The sequence below is a fragment of the Ambystoma mexicanum genome, chromosome 9, assembly GCF_040938575.1.
Source record: "Ambystoma mexicanum isolate Mex_15411 chromosome 9, UKY_AmexF1_1, whole genome shotgun sequence".
NCBI lineage: Eukaryota > Metazoa > Chordata > Amphibia > Caudata > Ambystomatidae > Ambystoma > Ambystoma mexicanum.
This window is the reverse complement of record NC_090931.1, coordinates 1,458,065,359-1,458,088,672: the sequence shown is the minus strand read 5'-3', so window position 1 is coordinate 1,458,088,672 and position 23,314 is coordinate 1,458,065,359. Positions and strand designations below refer to the sequence as shown.

Genomic DNA, 23,314 nt, shown 5'->3' with positions numbered 1-23,314 from the left:
AAACCCTTGAATATGTAATCCAAGAGGCTGAACTCCCCGATGTGCACTTTAATCCTCCCACCGCTTCTGCATTCTCAGAATGTTAACCTGTATTACAAAATATGTAAAGTGTTACCACTGGGACAACAGTCAGTGACCTTGCGTCATTGGTCAGCTGGGAGATGGAGGCTAAGCAAGTTAACACAGCCATGTGTCTTTCCAAAGGAGTAGAGCGCAGGTGCGGTCAGATGATCAAACACACCTGCCTGAGACTTATACTCTCTCAAACATGGGATGGGCAATAGTTCAATTGGGTGACCCCACCCCGCAAACGGGCTGGACCACAATTCAGCTGGTAGATTTGAACAATGGTACAGGGTGCTTTCAAGGGCAGCCTTCGACACAAAAGGTGTCCCCAGATACTTTTAAAAAATCTGACCCTCATTTTTTTTTATTTTTAAAAGATCACTTTTTCTTTGGTGCCCAAACAATATTTTTGTGCTGACCTGCTCTGGATAAATCTCTGTCAACTTGCATTTGTTCTCCTCTTCACGCACCCCCAGGTGTGCGCTGCCAGTTCCTGCCGAACCTTCCCTATGTAAAGGCATGCGGTCTGGTTCTTTCCTCCTCGCCTCATCCATTCTTTTCCTGTCCAACTCCAGTGCAATCTGTTCACTTACCACCCTTAGTGCTTGTGCATCCTCGTCCTCCCGTGCTCGTTCCCTAGCCAGTCTTTCTAACTATAGCTTCCTTAGCCTTCTCTCCTCACACCTACGTGTTTCCTGCTGTGACATGTTCCTACTACCCTGTACCATCTCTGCCTCTTCCAAATCCATCCCCTTTTTCTCCCATTCCTCCCTCTCCTTTTCCTTCCTTTCCCTTTCTATCATCTCGTTTCGCTCCCTTTCCATTATCCCCAACTCTTTCTCCCTTCTGTGCTCCCACTCTTCCTGTTCCAATTGCTCTTCCCTTCTCTGTTCCCTGTCCTCACATGCTCGCCTTGCTTCTCTGTCCCACTGTTGCTGCTGCTCCTCTCCTCCTGAGCTGCCCCGTCTTGACTTCCTTGTCCCAATTCCAAGCTCTCTATTCCTTTGGTTGCTCCTGTTGTCGTTACATTTAATTTCATGAGTATCTGTGCAGGCTATCCATTCTTCCAGCCCTATTCCCTTGAACTCAGTTTTTTGCATGCCACAGGCAATCCTTGTTTGGGTCGGTGCTGCTGGCGGCATGCCCTGTACCTCAATGTTGTTCATCTTTGGTATATAGTGGTGGTCTATACGTTGGGTTTGAATACTCGGCTGCCCTTAGTTCCCTCAGTTGATCCATTCCCTGCTCATCATCTATGTCATCGGATATTACACTAGGCGGGGCTGGCGGAGGTGCGGAGGGGTCAGAACCCTCCTACTTTGCCTCCTGCTGGTTCATCATCCATACCGTTCCCCCAGCCCCTTTTGGAACATGCGCCAAAGCTCGAATATGGCCATGCGGTTTGCTAATTTCTTCCCCTTGTATGAACTCTGTAAGTGGGTCAGTAGCGATTGCAGCACGTCCTTGGAGAAACTGCGGGCAGGCGGCCATGGGTTCAGGCTTTTTCCCCTCAGTGCCCCTTGACCACTGTATACTATATTTTACTATTTTATTCTTATAAGGTGGCATGGTCTTGCACATATGTTGTATTGGCGTTACTCCCCCCCCACCATCCCGTTTTACATTGGGTACATTATATTTTACCTGACCTCTAAGCAAGGGTTTCGATAATCCGCAGTCAGATAGAGAAAGTTACAGTGCAATGGTTATCACCTTGCACAGCGTACTCCAAGTACAGCCCCTCCTTCACCAGCTCTGCGGTTCTCTGGCACTCCACTCCACCCCAATCCACCGCCACTCTATCACCTCTCTACCAACCCAAGTCCACAATGCTAACTCCTCACCGTCACAACACTCCGTCCTATGCACCAACCTATGGGTGACGTCACCGAGCTAAAGTTAGAATAGGTAGGTAGACAAGTTCTACACACAGAAAACAATGACCTATTGCTTCAATCCCACAGAAAACACCACAAAACCTCAGAAAACCCCACATCTGTCTTTCTGCCTCTGCAGGGCAGGGAATACTTCGATTTCGTGTGACTAACTGCACCTGTTGTGTTGCTTAACGTGTGAAACGCCTCTCTCCAGGAAACTTAACCAGATAGTGCACCTTCCGCAATCTAGGATAGCTCCAGCTAACCCTCACAGGCATACCGACATCAACGCTTCAAGCTAAAACGCCCAATTCACAGGAATACCTTATTTATATACTTCTATAGTCCAAGCCTATCAAGTCTATAGTTCCCGTTCACCACCGGAACCTTTTACCTGGAAGACTAAACACTCCCTAGACATAGGAAAGGGACTTCTACCTCTGCTCCAGTACCTTCTGCCTCCCGCACATATAATATCCACACTCACACTTTCCTTTGCTATTTGCCTGGACCAATACTTACATTCCATGCTTGTTGACGGCGCTCAACCGCTGCCCCCTCCCCCCCCCCCATCAACCGCTCACCTCGCCCTTCTGGTCTGCCATGGACTCTTCACCGATCGCGGGCGGGATCATTTTCAAACGGCTCCCGACGGCCTTTCTCAGGTTAGCGATGTTCCGGCTTTCTTGCAATTCCCGTGAAGGTCCCACAGACTTTCAGTCCGGCGGCAAAGGAGGCAGCTTCTGGCCCCGCTGAAGCCACAAACCATCGCCTCTGCTACCAACTTGTTAGGGAGAACTCCCAAACAAGCAGGGCAGTTTGCTAGGAGTTCACAGACACCAAACTCATGGAAGGCATAACTCCTTGCCAATCCCAAAAGGAATGCAAGTCCAGACAAGTAGCAAGTTCAACTGATGTTTATTACAGCCAACAAACCAACAGGGTTCAGATGCTCAGAGGCAAATCCAGGCGCTCCTTGACAAACTCTGGCTCACAGACCAGTTTTGATAGCATATTACGTCACAAGTGCGTCACCCACTAGGCCCTTCTCCAAAAACCTATCTTCACTCGGGATTGGGTAATGAGTGGTAGTTCCCCTATAGTAGCCCTTGTAGAGGTTAGTGGATTGGACATGGCTATGTCAGGTGTCAGGCCTGGTCCATCCCCGAAAACTGCTACTTTCTAATTGTTACAGTATGTGGACACACTGATTGGTCGGTGGCTCCAGCTACCCACCCCTAGGGCCATAAACTGTGATTGGCTGAGCAGTGAGACCCCAGGCCTGGGACAAAATCAATTCCCAGCTCGGACTGCACCTGTTCACGGTGCTATGTGCAACTATATGTCTGTGATGTAACCGTGTGTAGGCCATTATTGCTGTGTGAGAGCTCCTTTCCCATCACATAACTGTAGTTTGCGCGTATCAAATTTTGTTGCGATGGTTGTCTGGTCTACGAGATGGTTGCGCTTCTCAGCCACCCGTTCTTGGCTCACTCTCAGCTCGGCTGTGTCACGTGCTGAGAGACCGTGTTTGTGAGCTCTGGAGTTCTGAATTATTCTGCATTTAAGAGGGATTATGCTTCTCTGCTGCCGGTGTTACTTCGGTTCAGGGTAAAGAATGTCACTTTGCAACAGTGCATCCTTGGCAGTGGCTTCATTCCCCACCGCGTTAGCTCTGCTTGCAAAGCACTCAGCGTGACTTCATGTTTTCTGAGACGGCTGTGGCCTACTAGGATTTCCTAAGCCATGGTCTGGTTTCTCCTGTGAGTGTCTTCCGTATAGCATCTATAGGTTAGCACGTTATGGCTCTGTCAGGTCCCCTGAGTGCTCCTGCCATTCCATGGGGTTGTTTGCATGTAAGCATCTGCAAGCATGTACACCTGATCTTCTTGCTTCTGGCGGTTTCTGCGTTGCTGCGATAAGCTAGTGGCAAAATAACAAAATTGCAGACAGTATGTGCATGTCACCGTCCTCTATCTCATAGAACTGTTTGCATGTGTTCGTGTGTTTGGGTGTCCCGAATGTGCAGATGGCACGTTCATGTCTAACGCTGCTGGGTCATGTGATCTCTAACGACTTGAGGCATGGTTTCTCAGTGTTTTAGTCGATTCTGTCCATATAGCTGTCTCTGGTGCCGTCTTGCGCGTCTTCATCCACTCGGAGTAATGCTAGTAATGCTCGTACTGCTCCTGGGTTATGGGGTCGTCTGAAGGGGTACTTCTCATGGTACTTGTCCATCGTGAGTGCAGTGGGGGTTGGTGCGAGCTCGTACGATCAGCGGCCATATTGTCTCTGGTGCTTCTTCCGGTTGAGGTGTCTTCCAGGACGGGCGGGGGGGGGGAATAGTTTGACCTGCCCTCCTCACCTTCTTTTCTCTCTTTACACACCTCCACTCTCTTCTCTTAACTCTTTATAACCCCTGAATGGGGGAATGAGGCAGGGATCGCTGGCCAGTGAAGCTGTGCCAGGGATCCCGAAAATGAGGGGAGAAAAACAATAATTGGATCCCCGGCGCGAGAGCCGAGCTGGAGATCAAGAGAAAAAAAAATAGAGTAAGGGACCCTCATGCACGCGAGGGTCCCTTTACTCTTAAAATGGAAAACAACTGTCACTGGCAGTGCGAGCGCAGTGCTGGTTGACAGTTGTTGTACCCTTCAACAGGGTTTCAGGTGGTCTGCACCCTGACACCGCCGTGGCCCATTCCTGATAAGCAGGGGAGGGCCTGTAAGCATTGCCACCCATCATGTGGCATCACATCACCTGGGCTCCATCATCTTTAATGACTGGCGCTCCCCATATAAGGGGAGCGCCCAAGATGTGTTTCTACTCCTCCTGGGGCTGAATATAAGAAACAGGCCATCCTCTTTCAGGTGGCTCACCTGAGCTCCCTGGGCCACACCTGGCATATATGGCCCAGGTGGAGCAAGTATTGTAGGGCCCCCATGTTGCCTCAGAGTGCTGGGCTGTATCTGACATGCAGCCCAGTCTATATAAAGACTTTGGGGCCCACACACTATTGCTGTTGCCGCTGCTGGCTACCACCGCCTACTGCCAGCTCTACAAAGACTTTGGGGGTCCCCCGCACTGTGGCTGCTGCTGCCTAGTGCTATGAGAGCCACCATTGAAGAGGGCAGGGAGAGAGAAGAAACCGAGAGCAGCAGCAAGGACCATGACAACACTTGCCAGGTTGTCTTGCAAGTAAGGTCATTATAAAAAAATACTCTTATATGTTTAATATTTAAAGGACTCTGTATATAGTGTCTTGCGTTTGTTCCTTTTATACAAAACACCACAAAACCCTGCTGGTGAACATGAAAAGTATATAAGTGAGCTTTTTACAACAAAAAAACCCCCTTTCCTTTTGTGCTCCAGTTGCTCTAACATTGTGTTTCCGCCTTAGGGGTATTTGGGGAACCTGCCTGCCCCAACCTCTTGATCTTCCCTAGCCTTATCACTTTCCTAGCGAGGTACACCAGGGTGATCTTGAACCCAGGAGAGTGGGGTTCGGAGACAGGTAAAGCAGGTCAAGTTACAAGTGAAGGAAGGGTTAAGTTGTCTATTGTGTGCCCACCGGTATTAGCCAAATTGATTGCTTACAATCGATTGAATAGTACATTTGACCGAATTTCGGCCAGTACCATTCAATCAATTATTAAAACATACCGAACATGTCCCCCGCTCGCCATATTTTGTTTTTCTGGCCTTGGGGTGCTGTGGGATTGTCCCCACTTCCTCAACAAAAAAGGAAAAAGAAGAAAAGGGGACTCTGCGGTATCTGATCGGATGCCACAGTGGTTCAGGGGACGTGGAGGCTAGCAAGTAAGTAGGGGAGATGGGGTGGGACGGGTGTATTTTGGTTTAATGTGAACAGCGATTGGGGTTGTTTCTGCGTCTGGTAATTGTTTGAATGCGGGCAGATTTATTGCATACAGTTCAGTGCAAACAATTATCAGATGAACAAACAACTCCAATCCGTGCCCGCTTACACCTGTCTCCCTATAAGGTGTGCTGGAAGATCACCTGCTACATCTTCATTCGGGTTGTCATGCCATTTCTGTGCTGATGATTTCCACATCTTTGAGTCCTACTCATCTTTCTCGCATGTCCTCAGCTGTACTATTTCTACCTGTCTTCTTGCTGTCCAGCCGCCTGCCTCAATGAATGCCCATTTTCTCTTTCTCAATGCAGCAAAAACTGAAATTCTCTTTTCCCCCTTCTTCCTCCATCCCTCCACCCATCCCCCCCTCACACCATTCGCTTCCCCCATCCTCTCTCTCCATCAGTCATTCCATCCGCAACCTGGGCATTATCTTTGACACCACTCTCTATTGCTAAGTCTTGCCGATTTCAACTCTACGACATACGCGAAGACTGCCCTTTTCGTACCTTTCATGTGACTTAAGTCTCTACTCTCGTTTTCTCCTGCCTTGACTATTGTTCCTTCTTTCTCATTGGTCTTACCATCTCGCTCCCCTGTGGTCTATTTTCCATTCTGCCATCCGTACCATTTTCCTATTGCCTCCTCGCTCCTCCCATTCCTCCTTGCTTCGGTCACTCTCTTGGCTAACTCTTGATAATAGCTTCCTCTCATTTTCTTACCACTGTATAAAAAGGCACACATGTTCTAGCTCCACCTCATCTTTCCTCTCTGCTCTCATTTCATACCCCTGACAGACCCCTCCCATCTGCCAATCAATTTTTACTGTCTGTCCCAAAGCCTCCCTGTGCTAAATCTCATTTCCTTACCTACTCCTTGTTAGCCCCTTAACTCTGGAACTCTTTTCCCCTTGATGCACATCTGTCCCCCATGCTTTCTCTTTTCCGTTCTCATCGTAAACTTCAGATGCTCAGCTCTAACTTTCAGTTGCTATTTTGTTTCTCCTTATTATTTATTTTCTCCTTTTATTTCATGATTTTGCACTGTATCCCTGTTTGTACAGCACTTTGGCAAAAGTGCCTTACAAGTTCAATAAATGCAAAATAAAACTAGTTAGGCACATCCTCAAGTCCATACACGTGTGCTGAAGGATGCCATCACCAATGATTCTTTAGAGTATATGCTGTAGTATCCTTTTTATTGTTAGGGCATGTATTGAGTGCCGACCTAGCTTGAGGAAGCAACAGAGCTTAACAATCATAGGGGGAAGAACAAGGGTTCTGAGCAGTGAAACAAGAGTGGTGATCTAACAACAGGAGAGGGAGGGCTATTCTCAGCAATGGACCTACAAATAACCAGGGGAAAACACAGTGGGGATCAGATCAACCAGTCTCAGTTATGGTGGGGAGTGGACCGTGTATGGATGTAGGTGTTAGGGAGGAGCCATTCCTTGAAGCAGAGGGTCTTGAGCTCTATCCTGAACTGTAGAAGTGATGGGGACAAGTCTGATGTTGACTGGGAGGAGGTTCCAAAGTCTTGGGGCATAGACAGCAAAGGTCTGTCTTTTTGTTTTTTCCTTCCTGCAGTGGTGGAGTTCAAATGTGCCCATGTCCTTACTTCTAGTGGTTCGTAGGCCTCCGGAGATGCCGAGTTTCTCAGTGAGGAAGCTTGGGGGCTTCAGGGCGACAGCCTTGTGGATGATGCAGCAAGTTTTGAAGATGATACAGGCTAACAGCAGGAGCCTTTGCAGTTCGATATGGGTCAGGGTGATGTGGTTGAATTTGTGAAGTCCTTTGACGAGTTGTGCTAAGTCTTCTCATTCTTGGCATTTTGGGACTGCTCAGCCAGGGAAAGAATTCAGCAGCTCACAGAGGTGTATACAACCCCCAATACCATAACAGTTGGCATACCAAGAGCTCCTTTTGTGAACTTCTCTCCTAAATTTACTCACATACAGTGCCAGCAACTGTTTACACACCTTCACAAACCAATTAGCTAACAGTTGCACCAGGCAATCAATCGAGTTGCCCGGCACACACCCTCTAATCACACGGTAAGGTCCTTCCTTAGACAGGCACCCAGAGCTTGTCTGACAGTGTACATCCTTCCATAGCATTTATTCAACACACTTGGTCAGACTGCAACATTCCAGGTGGTGGTGCCAAAGTCAACACAGACAACACAAACCACTGCATGTCTAGTGCAAATCACCATCGCATCTCTAGTCAATTACATGTTTATGCTAACTCTCAAAATGAGACGTACCCCAGTCTGTGCACCCCTTTACATCTGAGCCTGATAGCCTGTTCCTGTAGGCCACAGATGGTTAGCTGATAACTGCATTAAACAATGCTGCCACCAAGACTTCATTGACTATTTGCCGTAGCTGGTGTCCTTGTGTTACCAGGGGACATCTGCACTCTACTTTGCACTGGATAACAAGGGATTGATGGCATAAGTTGTGGCCCACTGAGTTAGTGTCTCAGATTCAGTAGCTTCTTGGGTCTACTTTTCACGATGGTGTGAGTCACACCAGAACGTCTGTATGGCCTCTTCATTTCACTATTCACCAGCTGTTGTCTATGGTTGTGCTGGTGAAAGCTTTGTAGCTTCTAGGGCGCCCTACACCACTATATTTACTAATTGAAATCTAGGTTATACCCAGATGGGCCCAGATTTGGGAGGCAGCTTTGGCGGCTGTAGTTGTGTGTGGTGCTGAGCTAGAAGAGAAAGACTCCTGCCACTTTACCCCATACGTACCCTGGCCTGCCGCGGAGTGTCCTGCATAATCATCAAGGAGCTGGGCTCAGGAGTCGAGTGACCAATGAGCGTCGGACCAAACACCCGGGATAAGTTACTCTGGTCCATGTTACAGTATGTACTCTGCATCACCCTGTGGAAAAAAGGACCTCAATCAGTGAGAGGAAGCATGGTGCATTGGACAAGGCCAACTTCAGTGTCAAACCAGTGCGGCCCATTTGAAACCTATTGGCAGGTTTAAACAGTTCACAAGATCATGCTACTCCCTATGTTTCTTTAAAGAAGCCGACTTAACATACTTATCAAATGTTGTATGTATACACAATCTAACTAATAGTGGGTGCACATTATCTTGAGCGGGGATGAGAATGAACAAAAAATAAATCAGTTGAGACTACGCTATGTTATCGAGACAGGGAAACAGGGGACATGGTATATGATGTTAGGTACAATGTACTGCCGTCAGTCGCCCTAAAAAAGTAGAAGAGGAGGGAAAGGGAACTTGCCAAAACTTCAATATAAATTTTTTAGTTAAACTTTAGGATATTATTGTGCACCAAATTCATGACAAATTTCCACATCAGATTTTAATGAGTTTGTCTTCGCGAAGAAATCAAAGTAGCAGCATCAAGCAATTCTTTGTCATGGATTTTATTACCCTTATCTGTCGAATGAATCCATTAGTGAGTGTTACATGTCTGTGGCATTTAAATGAAACAATGTTTTTCGTAACAGTACAAAGTAATAGCCATCGTTATGATGAGCATAATGTGGAAGAGTTGACCAAATTGGTGAAACATTTATAAGGTGATAGTTTACATGTTGACAAAGGATATATCGCCTTCGTTTCGTACAAATCGCACTTTATCAAGACTCAAATTAAAAGTTTATTTGGATTACAAAATGTTTTGGCAGGTGTCTATTTCTGATCCTCAAGTTAAACATAAGTTGTTTGTGAACATTGCATCTACAAGCATGAGGTTCTGTGCTTGTGGGAATGTATCCAATGGTTCACTTGGTATACTGTGGTTTTCACGACAGGAATTACTTTGAAAATATAAGGGGTTGTCAGTTAAGGGGTAAAAAGAGGGTGGTGAGGGGCTTGGGGTAGGGGTGGCATTCCCCCCATTTAAAAAAAAATTACTTTTCGAAGTAATTACTGTCGTCAAAATGACATGGAACCATTCACTTTAGCGGTCTGATGCCAGCTATTTTCTTAATTTAGAATATGCTTGTTTTAACTCTTATTTAGTGCTTGCATGCCCATTTGGTGCATCCTACATTACATACTATGAACCAACCTTGGCGATGAAACTTTAACAAACATAGATGAGATGCATGCCCCATTGCTCATAGTGCACAACCTACGGCATGAATACCACACGAGCGGATACCTTTGCACATGGTGTTTGGACACTGACTATTGGTTAAAGAGGGGAATTTCTAGGGGGTTTCTAAAGATAGCGTATTTGCGATTCAGATTCAGGAGAAGATGACAGCATTTTGTGGCTTCAAAAGAGAAATGTCTTATCAATCAAAGTTAATGGATATTGTTATTAGTAGCTTTTCCCATACAATGGTTGGAAGATTTTACATGTCGCTTACAATTTCAATACATTTGAAGAACTGTAAATCATGCTGCATCTTAACTCCACTTGTGGAAGCAAAAGGCATTTAGTGGCGATTGTTGGCTGTCCAATTTTAATAATAATGAGATCTGTGTGGTTGTGTTACTAGAATGTAAGACCTCCAATAACTCATTGGCCCTCATTACGAGTTGCCCAGTAAAAGCAGGTTCATTACCGGCATGCCGGAACGTGCGAGTCCGTGCTCGTATGAACCCGCTAACAGCGAGTGATTACGAGTGCGCGAGCACACACGTTCCCCCCATGCCGGTAGTGGCAATACCGCAATGCCGGTAAAGGGCAACCAACCCCCCTATACTGGCATTGCGGGGCCCGCCCATTGCGTAACCGCCTCATAACAACCCCTAAATACTGGCACGGTAATACCGGCACGGTATTACCGTGTTTGCAAAAAACGGATCTGGAAATTACATCATCGCGCAGGAACGGGAAATGGGCCGGCATGGGAGGAGACCGCAAGTTCCTTCATAGACCCTGAATCAATCGAGGGAATTGGAGACCAGGAGGTTGGCGCCGCATCATCCACAGAGGAAGGTGAGTGAACCATCACATCCATGTAGACTAAACCATGATGTGGCACAAGTGATGTGGAATTGAGACTAGGCAAGGCAATGCACGTCCCAAGGTTACATCAACATATCCATTCAAGAATGTGTGCCACACCCTGCACCACACGCATGCTGAGTGCCAATCCCAACAGAGGTGCAACATGACCCAACCATGCCCATGGAACTCACCACAGACACCAAACCAATGCCAAGCCAACAGCCATGCATTGATTGCCCACATGCCCCCTCAGAACACAGAATGCCACACCCCAGAAATTAAATGATGCCTGAATGTATGAACATATCACACAGCAATACATCATAGCTGCCATTTGACACCATCACTGATGACCTGCATCTCTTCTATCCCCCAAGCACCAATGAGGAAGATGGAATGCAGGACAGGGTTGCACGTTCATCCACTGCACACCAAGGGACCAGGGCCACCACCACCCCCCAGCCCAAGAAACTTCCTAGAGTAACAGGCAGTGTGCCACGCAAGGCAGTAACCCTGCAGGGGACACCTGCAGCCACAGAACAGCAGCAGCCACCCACAACAGTGGGAGGCGTTTCCATTGATGCTCCCCCAGCCACCGCGGACGTTGTGTCTACAGAGGTGGATAATGAGGGTGACATGTCCGGCACACCCACCACAAGCTCCATTACCAGCCTCCCCCCCTACAGAGTCTGAGTGCATGGACGATCGTGCCTCCATGACTCGGACCTTGGAGACTCTGACATTGGCATCTTTGAGGAGGACAGTGCCATGGACGTGGGCCCCACGCAGGTGCCATCCACCACTCTGCCAGCCACCACCCTGGCCACCAGTACTCCTGCAGCCAACGACTCTTTCGAGGCTAGCCTGGCAAGGGTTGAGGCCCGACAGGAGTCCATGCTGGAACTCATGCGGCAACAAGTAACCACTGAGAATGACGCCATGAGGGACATTGCCACGGCCATCGCAGCCAATACTGCTGCTGTGGAGGCATCGACATGTGCCTTTAGGGAGTGTATGGGGTCACTTACACAGGCCCTGCTTGCGAATCTGTCGCAAATTCAGCGCCCAAACCTTGGGGCAGCCATGGGACTGACCATCGACACCTCCACTGCAACAACCCCTTCCACCTCGGCCCAATCGAGCCCTGTGCGTTTGACGCAGAGGAGTGCACAGCGCTTGACCATGGCACCCCCGGATCCAAAAATTGCCAAGAAATAACAGGACAGGCAATGACATATTGAAAATGTACGTTGGTGAAGGGACCACTGTTTGTTTGACATATGGGGACATTTGGGGTTTGTGGGGTGGGTGAGGGAGTTTACTGGGGGTTGTGAGGGGATTATGTTCACAATATCACGTCTGTTGAAAATACACCGTTGTGTGCAAGCAAATCATTGGCTGGACATACTTCTTTTTGTACATGTACATTTATTGTGTGATGGTGTACAGTGGGCAGTTCTAACAAAACAAGTGTGCATGTCCACATTCAGCCAGTTTGTCGCAGACACATTACTTTCATTGTCCCTGCGTTTCAAAAGTATTTGTCAATTAGTGCTTGGCGTACAGCATGGCCATCCCGTGCATCACGTAATGACAGGGGGGCTCCTTCGCCTCCGTCTCCATCCCCTTCATCCTCACCCGGCCCATGCATGTCAATGTCAGGTGGCAGTGGTACATTCCTTCGGACGCACATGTGCAGCACGACACAGGCCATGGTGATCTTTGCCACCTTCTCGGGCCTATATAGGAGTGCCCCACCAGACCTGCTTAGGCAGCGGAACCGCACCTTCAACAGGCCAAAGGTCTGCTCAATCACAACACAGGTACGAGTGTGCACACGATTGTACTCCTCTTCATGGCTGTTCTGCGGGTTTCGCACAGGGGTAAGTAGCCACGGCCTCAAGGGATATCCTCCATCATCTGCAAGAAGATACAAATAGGTGTGTGTCACTCTGAAATGCCACTTTCAGGGAGCACGGTCATGGCAGCTGCTATTTGGTGTGGGCATGCACATGTCCCTGTCCGTGTACAAAATAGTCACCTACATGCAATGTATACTGTACAGAGGTATGGTACACAGGATGGGGTTAACTAGATGATGCAGGGTGTAATCCTGCATGCTGAGGCAGATGTGCTGTGGTAGTGTGACAAGGTTTAGTCTCAAATTCATGCTGTATATTGATTGCTATGCATGGTCACACTAGCCGCATTGCCACAGTTGCCAACCTATTCAGTCATGCATTGCTTGCCATCACCATGGTGCCCTGGTTGTGCCTCTTACTTGTTGTCATCCATATGCATTATTTGTGATATGTGGCCCAGTGATGTGTCCTGTTCCGTTTTTCTGGTTCAGGTGAGGAGTGTTTAGCTCTGCATGCATTCTCCACTCACTGGCTATTGCCACCCAGGTGAATTCCCCTCCTCCCCCTTTCTCACCCTAGTGCAGTAGCCCCCCCGTTCTGCATCTGCACACATCAGTACCCCACAGCATGGTCATGGCCCTGTTGTGCAACTCACCAAGCAGCCAGGCACGTGGTACAGCATGTCGCTCCATGTGACGGGGTAGCGTGCAGTTGCGCAGTAGCATGGCATCATGGGTGGATCCGGGATATCGGGCGCAGCAATGGGTGATGGTCTTGCTGGAGTCACATACCATTTGCACATTGATGGAGTGGTATTGCTTGCGATTGCGGTACACCGCCTCTATGGCATGGGGGACTACCAATTCCACATGGGCTCAGTCGATGGCACCGACACAATTGGGCATGCCTGCCAGTGCATGGAAGCCTACTTTGGTTTCGGCTATCTCCTGGCCAGTCCGTGGTAGGGATATATGGGTGCTTGCGTGCTTCAGGAGGGCATCCAGCATTTGGTTCAGCATGCGTGAGAATAGTGGTTGTGAAATGCCATGCAGTTGGCCCACTGTGTGTTGGTATGTGCCTGTGGCCAGGAAGTGTAGCACAGACACCACCTTTAGTAGTGGGGGGATGGCAGTACGTATTTGTATGTAGCTAGCAATGTCGTTCTGTATCATGTCCACTATGGTGGTGATGGTGTCACGGTCCAACCCTACAGGGTGTGGATCTGCTCAGGGGTTAGGTTGAATGGGCTGGGTCTGGTGCGAGGGATTGCTGGCTGCCTACGAGGCTCTGGTGGCTGCGCTAGTGGTAATGGCTGGGCCTGTCTCACCCTCCTTCTCCTCCTGTGTCTCCTCTGTGCTGCCTGTTCTTGCTGCTGTAGTTGTTGTTGTTGCAGTTGTTGCTGTAGTTGTATCAGTATAGCCATGTCCTCCTGCGCCATGAGTGCAAATGCTAGTGGTAGCATTTTGGTGTAGGAAGGGGTGTGGTGTTTAGTTGTGCTCCTTTTGTTCTGGGCAACATTGCCTACACCTGTGGGGGGGTTGTGGTGTGTGCTCAGTTTATACTGGCACAGCCTCCTTTGACTCCACCTGTGGGGATTGTGTGCACCTGTGGCAGCTGCCTTGTATCTTGCTTGCTGTTTGCGGGTGGTCTGCGATGCCTGTTTTGCCGGCATCCTGCAGCCCATGATTACCGGCTTTGCGATGCCGGTATTTGCATGTATGTGTGGGTTGGAATTACCCCCCCATTACCGGCATGCCGGTATTTACTCCCTGAAGGGGCACGTGTACGCGCCTATGCCGCTATTAGCGGCACCGTTGTTTAGTGTGGCGCTAATACCAGGTTTGCGGGTCGGAATGCAACGGAACGGTAAACGATGCCAGTATTACCATACCAGCATCATTTTTGCCTTACCGGCATACCTCGTAATGAGGCCCATTGAGTTTTAAGACCATCAAGCAAGACTTTTGATCATCAGGGACGGCAGGCAATCTTAGGGGCATGATCCTTTCAATGAATCAAACATCCGTGCACCAAGCCCCACCAGGTCACATTATAGGATGCGCCCTCATCACACGTGGGAGAACCAGGAGAATCGTGTGAAGTGGAATGATCCATGGAGGGTTATCACACCATAGCCTTACAATTCAATGTTAAATGTTTTACTCGTGTACCCTGAGGAAGAACTGGTTGATACATTTGGAAGAAAGTGCATAGCAGGACACCTCTAAAGGAATGATCATCTGTAAGATTATGAAGCTCTAACAGAGAGGAAAAAGAGAATAGCCGTGCCCCACACACCACTCAAGAACCTCAGTCTTATTACAGTAAGGAAAATTCAAGACTGTGATAAACACCAGCCAGTTGACTCTATGGATCTGATGCTTCACAACTGAGCCCAATTTAGGCCCTTCAGAGGGAGTGCTTCCAGTTCTCTTAACTCTCATCCGTGACGCTTCCTACACAATAACTTGATAAGAGTATAATAAAAGTAGCTACCGCCTACTCTCATTACCTCTTTGTGTCTTGCAAAGTGCTCAGTGCACCCGCTTCCTTTTATAACAACTTTGCATCAGTATTCCATCACACCAAAAAATAGCAGCAAGAAGTAAAAAAAATATACACTTTGTGAATATCCTAACACTGTTTGCACCGAGAGCAATTGGCCGGATAATTTAGAGTAGTTGACCGACATCCACTTCTTTAACCATTTCCCAAGCAAACAGAGTATTTATTGGTCTGAACTCCTACTTTGAAACTCATGAGTGTACAGCCTCAAAAAGGTGAGGGGGGCTAGATGGGAATCTATTATTCTGAGTTTAACAGACAAAACATTCACTATCAACATCGATCATGTTCCGAGTGGAAAATGCCCCCTTCTCAGTACTTTCTACAAACCTTTCTACCCCTCAGGGCATTACTACCAGCCTCAAAATCTTGGCCAATACGCCTCCAACAATCTCACAACCACCCTGTGGACTATTCATAATCTTCTCCATTGGACTAATGCTCCACTCCTAAACAGTCTGGTGTCTATGAACAAAACCCCATCACCCCCCTTCACTCTTCAGAATCCCAACAACTTCCTGTCCTCACAAACCACCATATACCTGTGCTGGGTCAGTCCACTTAGGTACTAATACCACTTGCCATCGCGTCCCTCCGAATATAAAATTACCCGAGGCCTGTGATAACATCCATCACCATCACATCCCTCGCAGAAGCCGCAACCTCATTACATCAAGTGGGAACAACTGCAAATGTATATTGTAATGTATATACTGTAAATGTATTGTTGCGATGCTAAATGCAAGGTCATCTTGCCACATCTGTAATATCATAGAAGAATGCTAAATCTTCTTGGGTATATCTGAAAGATGGTTTTCAGAAAATTATGCAACCCTCCAACACATTACTGCAACTGCACAACAACATCTAGCCGCACAACAGAAAAACCAATTTGAGGTGGGGTTGCTCTTATATATTCTGATAAATCTCAGCCTTTTTTTCTCTGCATTTACAACAAAACGTCGATCTACTGCATTGTATTCTATTGGCTGAAAGGTCACACTAAAGCCTTCTGCAGGAGTTATCCAACAGGGTCTGATCTACTACCCTGCTCCTTCGATTCCTCTGAATGGTATAGCTGAATTGGTCAGGACATGAAAGCATAAGGGAATTAAGACAACTGTAATGGCACAATTGCAACAATAACAATTCTCAACCCCTTTAATGAAGTGGTCCTCAAACCCCTGTAAAATGAAACAGTCCTGGAGTGTCTTAGTTGGGACAATTACCATTTTATCTCCAACATTCCCTTCCTGGAAAACATCACCTTTCAATTGAACCCATACAGCAAAGTAAAATGAGTGCTCCAGGATAACCCTTATGGGTTCACACAATCGAGGAATCTAGAAACTGGTCACATTTTTACATGGGAAGATATTTTGAAACCCATTGATAAGAAGTCTGCCTTTTTCATCCTCCTCCTGGACCTTTCATACAGTGGAGATTTCATCTTCGTCAAAAGACTTCATTGAGGCATGGGAATTGGAAACAAATTTCACTTTTCAAAGTCGGTACATTTCCTTAAATTTGGGTACCTCGGGGGTTGACCTTAAAGACTGCTTGATTTTTTATTAGATTTATGATATCATTAGCTTCGCCCCTTAACCAATTCTTGCCCTTTTTTCAACTCTACGCCGATGATTCCATTATTGCCTGTAATCTACCGAAATGTTAATGTGTCCTCTCAAATCATCACCAAATGTCTCTTAAGAGTTGAATACTGGAATGCAACCAACAATCTGTGCATGTTAGGAGCAAAACAGAAGCCATTGAATTTGATTCTCCTCAACCTTTTTCCCTTCCCATCAATTGACCCCCTTTGCTAGGCCCCACCCTAGAGTGCCTAACACCATCAAAAACCTCAGCTTCCGTTTCAAAATGGAGAGGACCTTCACACCACAGATAAAGTGTCTTGTAAAGTCAATTTCCAAATCCACACGCTCTTTGAAATCATCCCTTATATGAAGATTTTTCAAGACTAGACTATCAAACATTTGCACATATGATTAAAATTCAGCAAACGCACTTCTGAAATGCACTGACCAACCCCTTGCCATTCACTTCTTTTCACAGGTCTATCTGTAGCCTAGAACCGTCAGACTTTGGTTCTCACAACTGGTGATTCCTGGGGTAGTGCCCTCAAAATCATAACATCGGGCCCCCATAAACTTTACATCCCTTCTTACACCCTACCACCCCCTTCCTGGATCTTAGATCCACTGAAGGAAACCACCCCACGAGTTCTAGGTTTAAGAAACCTCATCACTGAGGCAGGTCAACCCCCCGAAAATCTAGAACAAGCTTCATGAAGAACTGAGAGCTAAATTCAAACGTGCCCTGAAAACTCACTGGCTAAAAAGGGTTGTCCTGGACCACAGAGATGACTTTCTCGTAAATCAAGAAATAACAGGGGTGTTTCTGTTTGGTCTCTACACTTTTCCATGAAGCAGTAGATGACAACGGAGGGGTTGGGGTTTGAACATAGTGGACTTGAAGCAAGCTCCACCGTGAACGTTTTCAGCCTTTATCCTCCCACCCCCCGCACTGAGGAGGGCATTAAACCTGAAAGGTTACTTCTATGGAGATGGTTTTGCTTCTAGGACATCTAATCCAAGAACTGGCATTTCCCAATGAAAATCCCTACAAGTGTCTGTTCTGTACTTTTAATTCAAGGGAATAAACCATTAAATCAAATAGTTGTAAAATATATCCTTTTATCGGTTCTCTGAGATTATTTTTACTATTTGATGCCAAAATTGGACACAATCATTTAAAAGGTTTTTTTTTTTTAGAAATACTAGCTCAATCCCTTTTGCATGGTTAAATCAATCATCTCCCAGGGAGCCTATGAAAAAATGAACTATGTGCTGAGGCTCTTGGTCTGTTCCTGTGAGCTCTTGTAGATGTATTCTTGCACACCACATAAAACAATATTAGTGGCGAGTGGCAAGAAGTGGGATGAACAAGGAGAAAGGACGAGCAGAATACACAAGCAGGATCAAGGCCAGGTCAGTAACTCCACCAGTCACACTTTGGTAAAAAGCCACAGATGGAAAAATGAAGTGGATAGAGAAGGAAGGAATGCAACTCAGAAGAAGTATGGCTGAAAGGTTTTGAATGAATGTAAACCAGTGCCATTGCTCCAGGCAACATTCTAGGCCGTTGTTATTTAGCCTGCCATACCATGTGCAGATCAGGCCTAGTCCCACCCAAAAAAGAGACAGCCCAAAAAAGAGACAGCCCAGCACAAACTGCTTGGTAGAAAGAAACTCCAGGTATGGTTGGTTCACATTGGGCGTCATCAGTGAGGTAGCACCTTGGTCTTTAGCCACAGCAGACTTTAGAAACAGGGCAGGGCATAGCCGTCCTACTCATGGTAACTTGTGCAACACTGAAGAGTGAGGGCCGTGAGGATGTCACTAAATAAATATTCCCATTGCTCGGGGCATCCCTGCTGAACAGTGTAATGTGAAAGGAGCTGCTGCATCAGAAGAGAATGGCGTCGCGTCAGGAGGATATGTTGCACACATTATATCAGAGAAGGAGCCATCAGAGAAATAGTGTTAAAGAAAGTCCTTGCATCATACAAGCGGTCATCATGTCGGAGAAAGAGTAATTGCATCAGGGAAGTAAGAATGAGCAATTGCTTCAAAGAATGAGTCCTCATATTAGAAACAGGATTCTCATAGTAAAGCAGCAGTGGAAAAGTAGGGTTACTGGCATCCAGCGAGAGGGGTCCAAGCGGTGTCATCATACCTGTGCAGGTGCAGAATGATATAGGCCATGGTGTCTCGGTTTGCTAGAGGAAGCTTCTTCACGACTTGACACATCTCTGCTTTGCTGTCTTCCTCGTTGATGATATCTGCCGATCAAATCAACAGAACAGGAAAGACTTCCATGAATTCATTTACGCCATTTTCCCCCCTCCCACCCAATAAATCAATGTAGACAAATCAACAGCAATGCAGCACATGTCCTTTTACTCATTCACTCCACCTTATGAAATCCACTGACCAGCCCCACAGAGAGCCCAGCCCCCATCCTATTTTATCAGAGGTTTTCATACCGTCTCCCGTTGTGTCCACTACAGTCATTACTTCGAAAATACCACTGTCGTTGAAATGACATGGAACCACCATACCTGTAGCCTAGAACAGACTTACAGACTTCAACCACTTTCCCTATAATCAACAGAATTCAGCCATTTTACTGGGAGACCCCCTTCATGTCTCACCACAACCCAGAGCAAACATGGAAGTGTCATGTCTCTAAGAGCACACTCATTCCTCGCACCGCCACCAGACCCCACATAGCAAAAACCCTGCATCCCACATGGCCGCTGTGAGGATGTCAGGGTTCTCTGTGATTGGGTAATCAGTCTTTATTGAGCACTCCACCAATCATGCTTTTTCTCGCCGACAATAAAGAGCTTGCAAAAGTATCTGGATGTTCTGCTGGTGGCACCATTTAAACCCAACTGCTTCTAGAGAATCATGGCAAATATGTCAGAGCAGGTGACCTTCTCTCAGAGGTCTTTCAACAAATATGTGGATCTTGTGACATGGAGGGCATTATCTGGACACTGTTCTGATTGACAAACCAATCCTTGGCAGTCCCAGGATGACCCTACTGGAGTTGTGTTTGGAATGGATATTGATTCTCATATTCAAGCCTCCATGATTGGGCACATCTCCAATCGCTCACCACACACATACACCAAATGATACCTGCTATTTGTGTACCAAAATTCTGCCACTCAGCTATAGTCCAGGCTAACCTTTTTTGCCCTGGTGTTGGCTTACTCCTACTTACAACTCCACTCGACCCATCACTATTGACTACACGCATTCACGGTTAAACAAGCACCACCCTCCACTCCGTCTTCCCTACTCAATACCTAATCATGCATTCATATGTAGCTTGTGTCTAGTTGCTTCCACTTTGATCTCCTATTTCACCCTTCCCTACTCCTCAGCCTCCCATCTGGATAACTCCAGTGGTGGCACAATCTACCAACCCGTAGACAAGCCTTAGTGCTGGAAGACTACAACAGTTGAATTTGGTGAAGTATAAAAGACTACTCAAATTATTTAAAAAAAAATGTAACGGCAATGCTTTTGCCCCAGATGCCAATGTGCCTATGTGTGGTTTTCAGAAATCAAACTGCACATTACGATTAGATGGCATGACTTTGAAGGACACAGCACAAAGTTTGATTTACATTGATCCGCCAAGTTAACATGCTTGCCACTGCCCCTTGTGTCTGACCCGAATAGTGGAAAGCATTGCTCACTTTCAAAGACTGTCAGGTAAATGTTGAGTGTCCGGGAACTTGATCCCACACTGGACCAAATTGGAAATTATACAGTAGCACTAATACTTTAGGGTAACTAGGGTTACACTACCATGGGCTGCTAGTGCCATGCAGCCATCAAACTTGCTGCAGAAACACCAACTGTAAAGAAGGCGAGCAAAGCACATGTTGCTGAATGTGAAACTTCAGACCCTCGTGAGGGATTTACTACACACTTGCATTCAAGGCTGATGTGAAGCCAACAGAAGACTTTAAAAAACCACATGCTTTACATCCAAACACAGGTCTTCATAGATTTTCTTCAAGAGAGTCACTTCCCCGGGTAACCTCCATCTAACTAACTTTTTGGGGATGTCCATGAATTGATCGAATGTGAAATGTCTGATGGAGGAAAAAATGAAATTTATTTTGCTGAAAATTACTTTTGGTTTTCTCTCCCTCTGACATTTCCGGCAACCCGCTTCCCTCGACCCCCTTACTTACCTCTTGGCGTCACACCTCTGTGTGTGCCGCCGTCTCCTGCATCCCTCTGCAACGCTGGTTCCCTTCACTTACGTGGATGGGAAAAGGCGCTGCAGGGTCCTCTTTTCTTTTTTTTCCTTAACTTTATTCGAACAAGTGCAGGGGGCACCCCCTCAACCTCTGATGACATCATAGTGAACAAGGGTGCAAGGGACACCCCCGCAGCCCCTGCTGCCCTTGAGCACTATAATGGCACCAAATGGTAGATTTGATCTAAATTTGCGGCTGTTTGGAAATTTTTATTCAACTGAAATTCGATCAAATCTCCAATTCGTTTTTTTTCGAATTGTTATATGGGTTTCACTATTTTGTAATTCAATACAATTGTCAGAGTTGACCTAATAAACCCCAATTAGTATTGTCATTTATGTTTCATATATAATTGACGTGAAAAAAAATATAATTCAATATGATTGGTTGACTTTCCATATGATCACTGGTTACTGTAATGCAACAGTTATTCTTTTTATCATATACATTGAAATAAAATGAACAGTGTGGTTTGTCAAAAAATGCATAAAATGATAGAGAACAAAAACATGAAATATCAAAACAAATATGGGAAAAAGTGCATATTAATGGAAACAATATATTTCAAGTATTTGAAGAAAGAAAGTGCCTACTGCAAGAAGTGTAATATAAATACTCAAAATCATACATAAAAACCGATAAAAGCTTTAGATACAATGCACCAGCCTATAATGACCAACATAATACAAATATACTAAAATTAAGGTCATGGTAGACCAGACTCAGTTGTCATTTGCAACATGTGACATATTCCATGTATTTAGAATGTCACCATGTTTCTGTCCCTTCTAATAATTGTGAGACCTTCTTCAGGCAGATATAGCATTTTTGTGGAACCAGATGGTTATACTCTAGTCCCTTTTTAATAATAGTTGGACATTCCAGTGCAGGGTTGTCCAACTCCAGGCTTTGAGGGCTGGAATCCTGACAGGTTGTCAGGATATCCCTCATTAATATTCATGAGAAAAAGTTTGCATACATTTAGAATCGTATTCAAATTTATCTCATACATGTTAATGAGGGATATCCTGAATACTCGCCCCAGGAGTCCGGTGCTCGAGGCCTGAAGTTGGACAACCCTGTTGCAGTGTATTATAGCGAACCACCTGCAAATAGCAAGCTCTGGACTACAGAAGCAAGAATATTGTTAAATTACAAATGAAATGTAATGGACTTTAAGATTCTGTTCTAAAAGCGCATAGTAACCATCAATACATTTATAAGAATCTAAAGGGATACTAAAGGTTCCTACTTAAAATCACAAATGATCCTAAATACACCAATGAAAGGTGAGCTATGTACCCTCAAATCCCCCGCTGTGCCCTACTCATGATCTTCCAGGTACATTCAGGCAACAATGAAAATGACATCTGTGATGATCTCGCATATGACATAATTGGCGACCATGATGAAATCTCCAGTGGCCAGCTTTATGTCTGAAATGCCCAGTTTGTAAATTGAAACACTTTTATAGTTGAAAGTTCAGAGTATAAAATGCTGTCCCAGTTTTTTACTGGACCACTTGCAAACCTAGAGAGGCATCAGATAGTCCTATACAGAACACAACGGTAGATTGATCGCTCTAGTTCCCCCCTGCCATGCTTGAGAAAGTCTCAGTCTTTCTTGGAATTTTAAAAACTTTTTTTTTCCAGTTTTAAATTCCGGACTACAATTTTTAACTGCATTTGGGTAATATCGATTGAACTCTTGAAATCACTGTGGAGGGCTAAACTGCAGGCACATGCTTTTTCCTACAGTCTCTGCTCCCACCCGCAGAGTAGATGTGTTCCAGCCTCTTTGCAACCTCTGGCTTGAGATGTACTCTTATCTGACACCACTATTAGAGCCAAGTCATTTGGACTAATGCCAACAATCTATCAAGGACCAGGATTTATGAAGCCTCCATTGAGGTATCGCCTTTAACGGGGATAGAGTGGATCTGGTGATCTTGCTACACCCCTGCTGTTAACCACCTATAATTGACTTGAATCCCATGAAGGCAACATGGTCTAGGAGCGAAACAAACTCTGGCCGTGATTGCACCCACACACACCAGCACATGCGAGTTAAACCGAGCACTGGGGAAAACTAGTCGATCAAGTCTTACTAAAAAAGAAAAAAAACACAGAACCAGAGGATTGTTCACAAGTCAAAGGGTGATCCACATGGAAGATGTGTACATACATTATGTGGTGTAGGCTACACAATACAACCAAAGAAAACTGACAGAAGCATTGAGAGCATGAGGA

The 23,314-nt window shown here is 46.1% G+C and overlaps 1 protein-coding gene across 1 annotated transcript in view; it reads right to left on the bottom strand.

The window, feature by feature from the left end:
- The window catches only part of LOC138487500 (uncharacterized), a 664,822-nt gene that overhangs the window by 56,613 nt on the left and 584,895 nt on the right, over positions 1–23,314 (bottom strand). Inside the window, exons 15-16 of the mRNA XM_069614007.1 lie at positions 18,956–19,061; positions 8,581–8,713 (exon numbers count right to left, since the gene is read on the bottom strand). Coding sequence (XP_069470108.1) covers positions 8,581–8,713; positions 18,956–19,061 — 239 coding nt within the window. The remainder of the gene's footprint in view (positions 1–8,580; positions 8,714–18,955; positions 19,062–23,314) is intronic.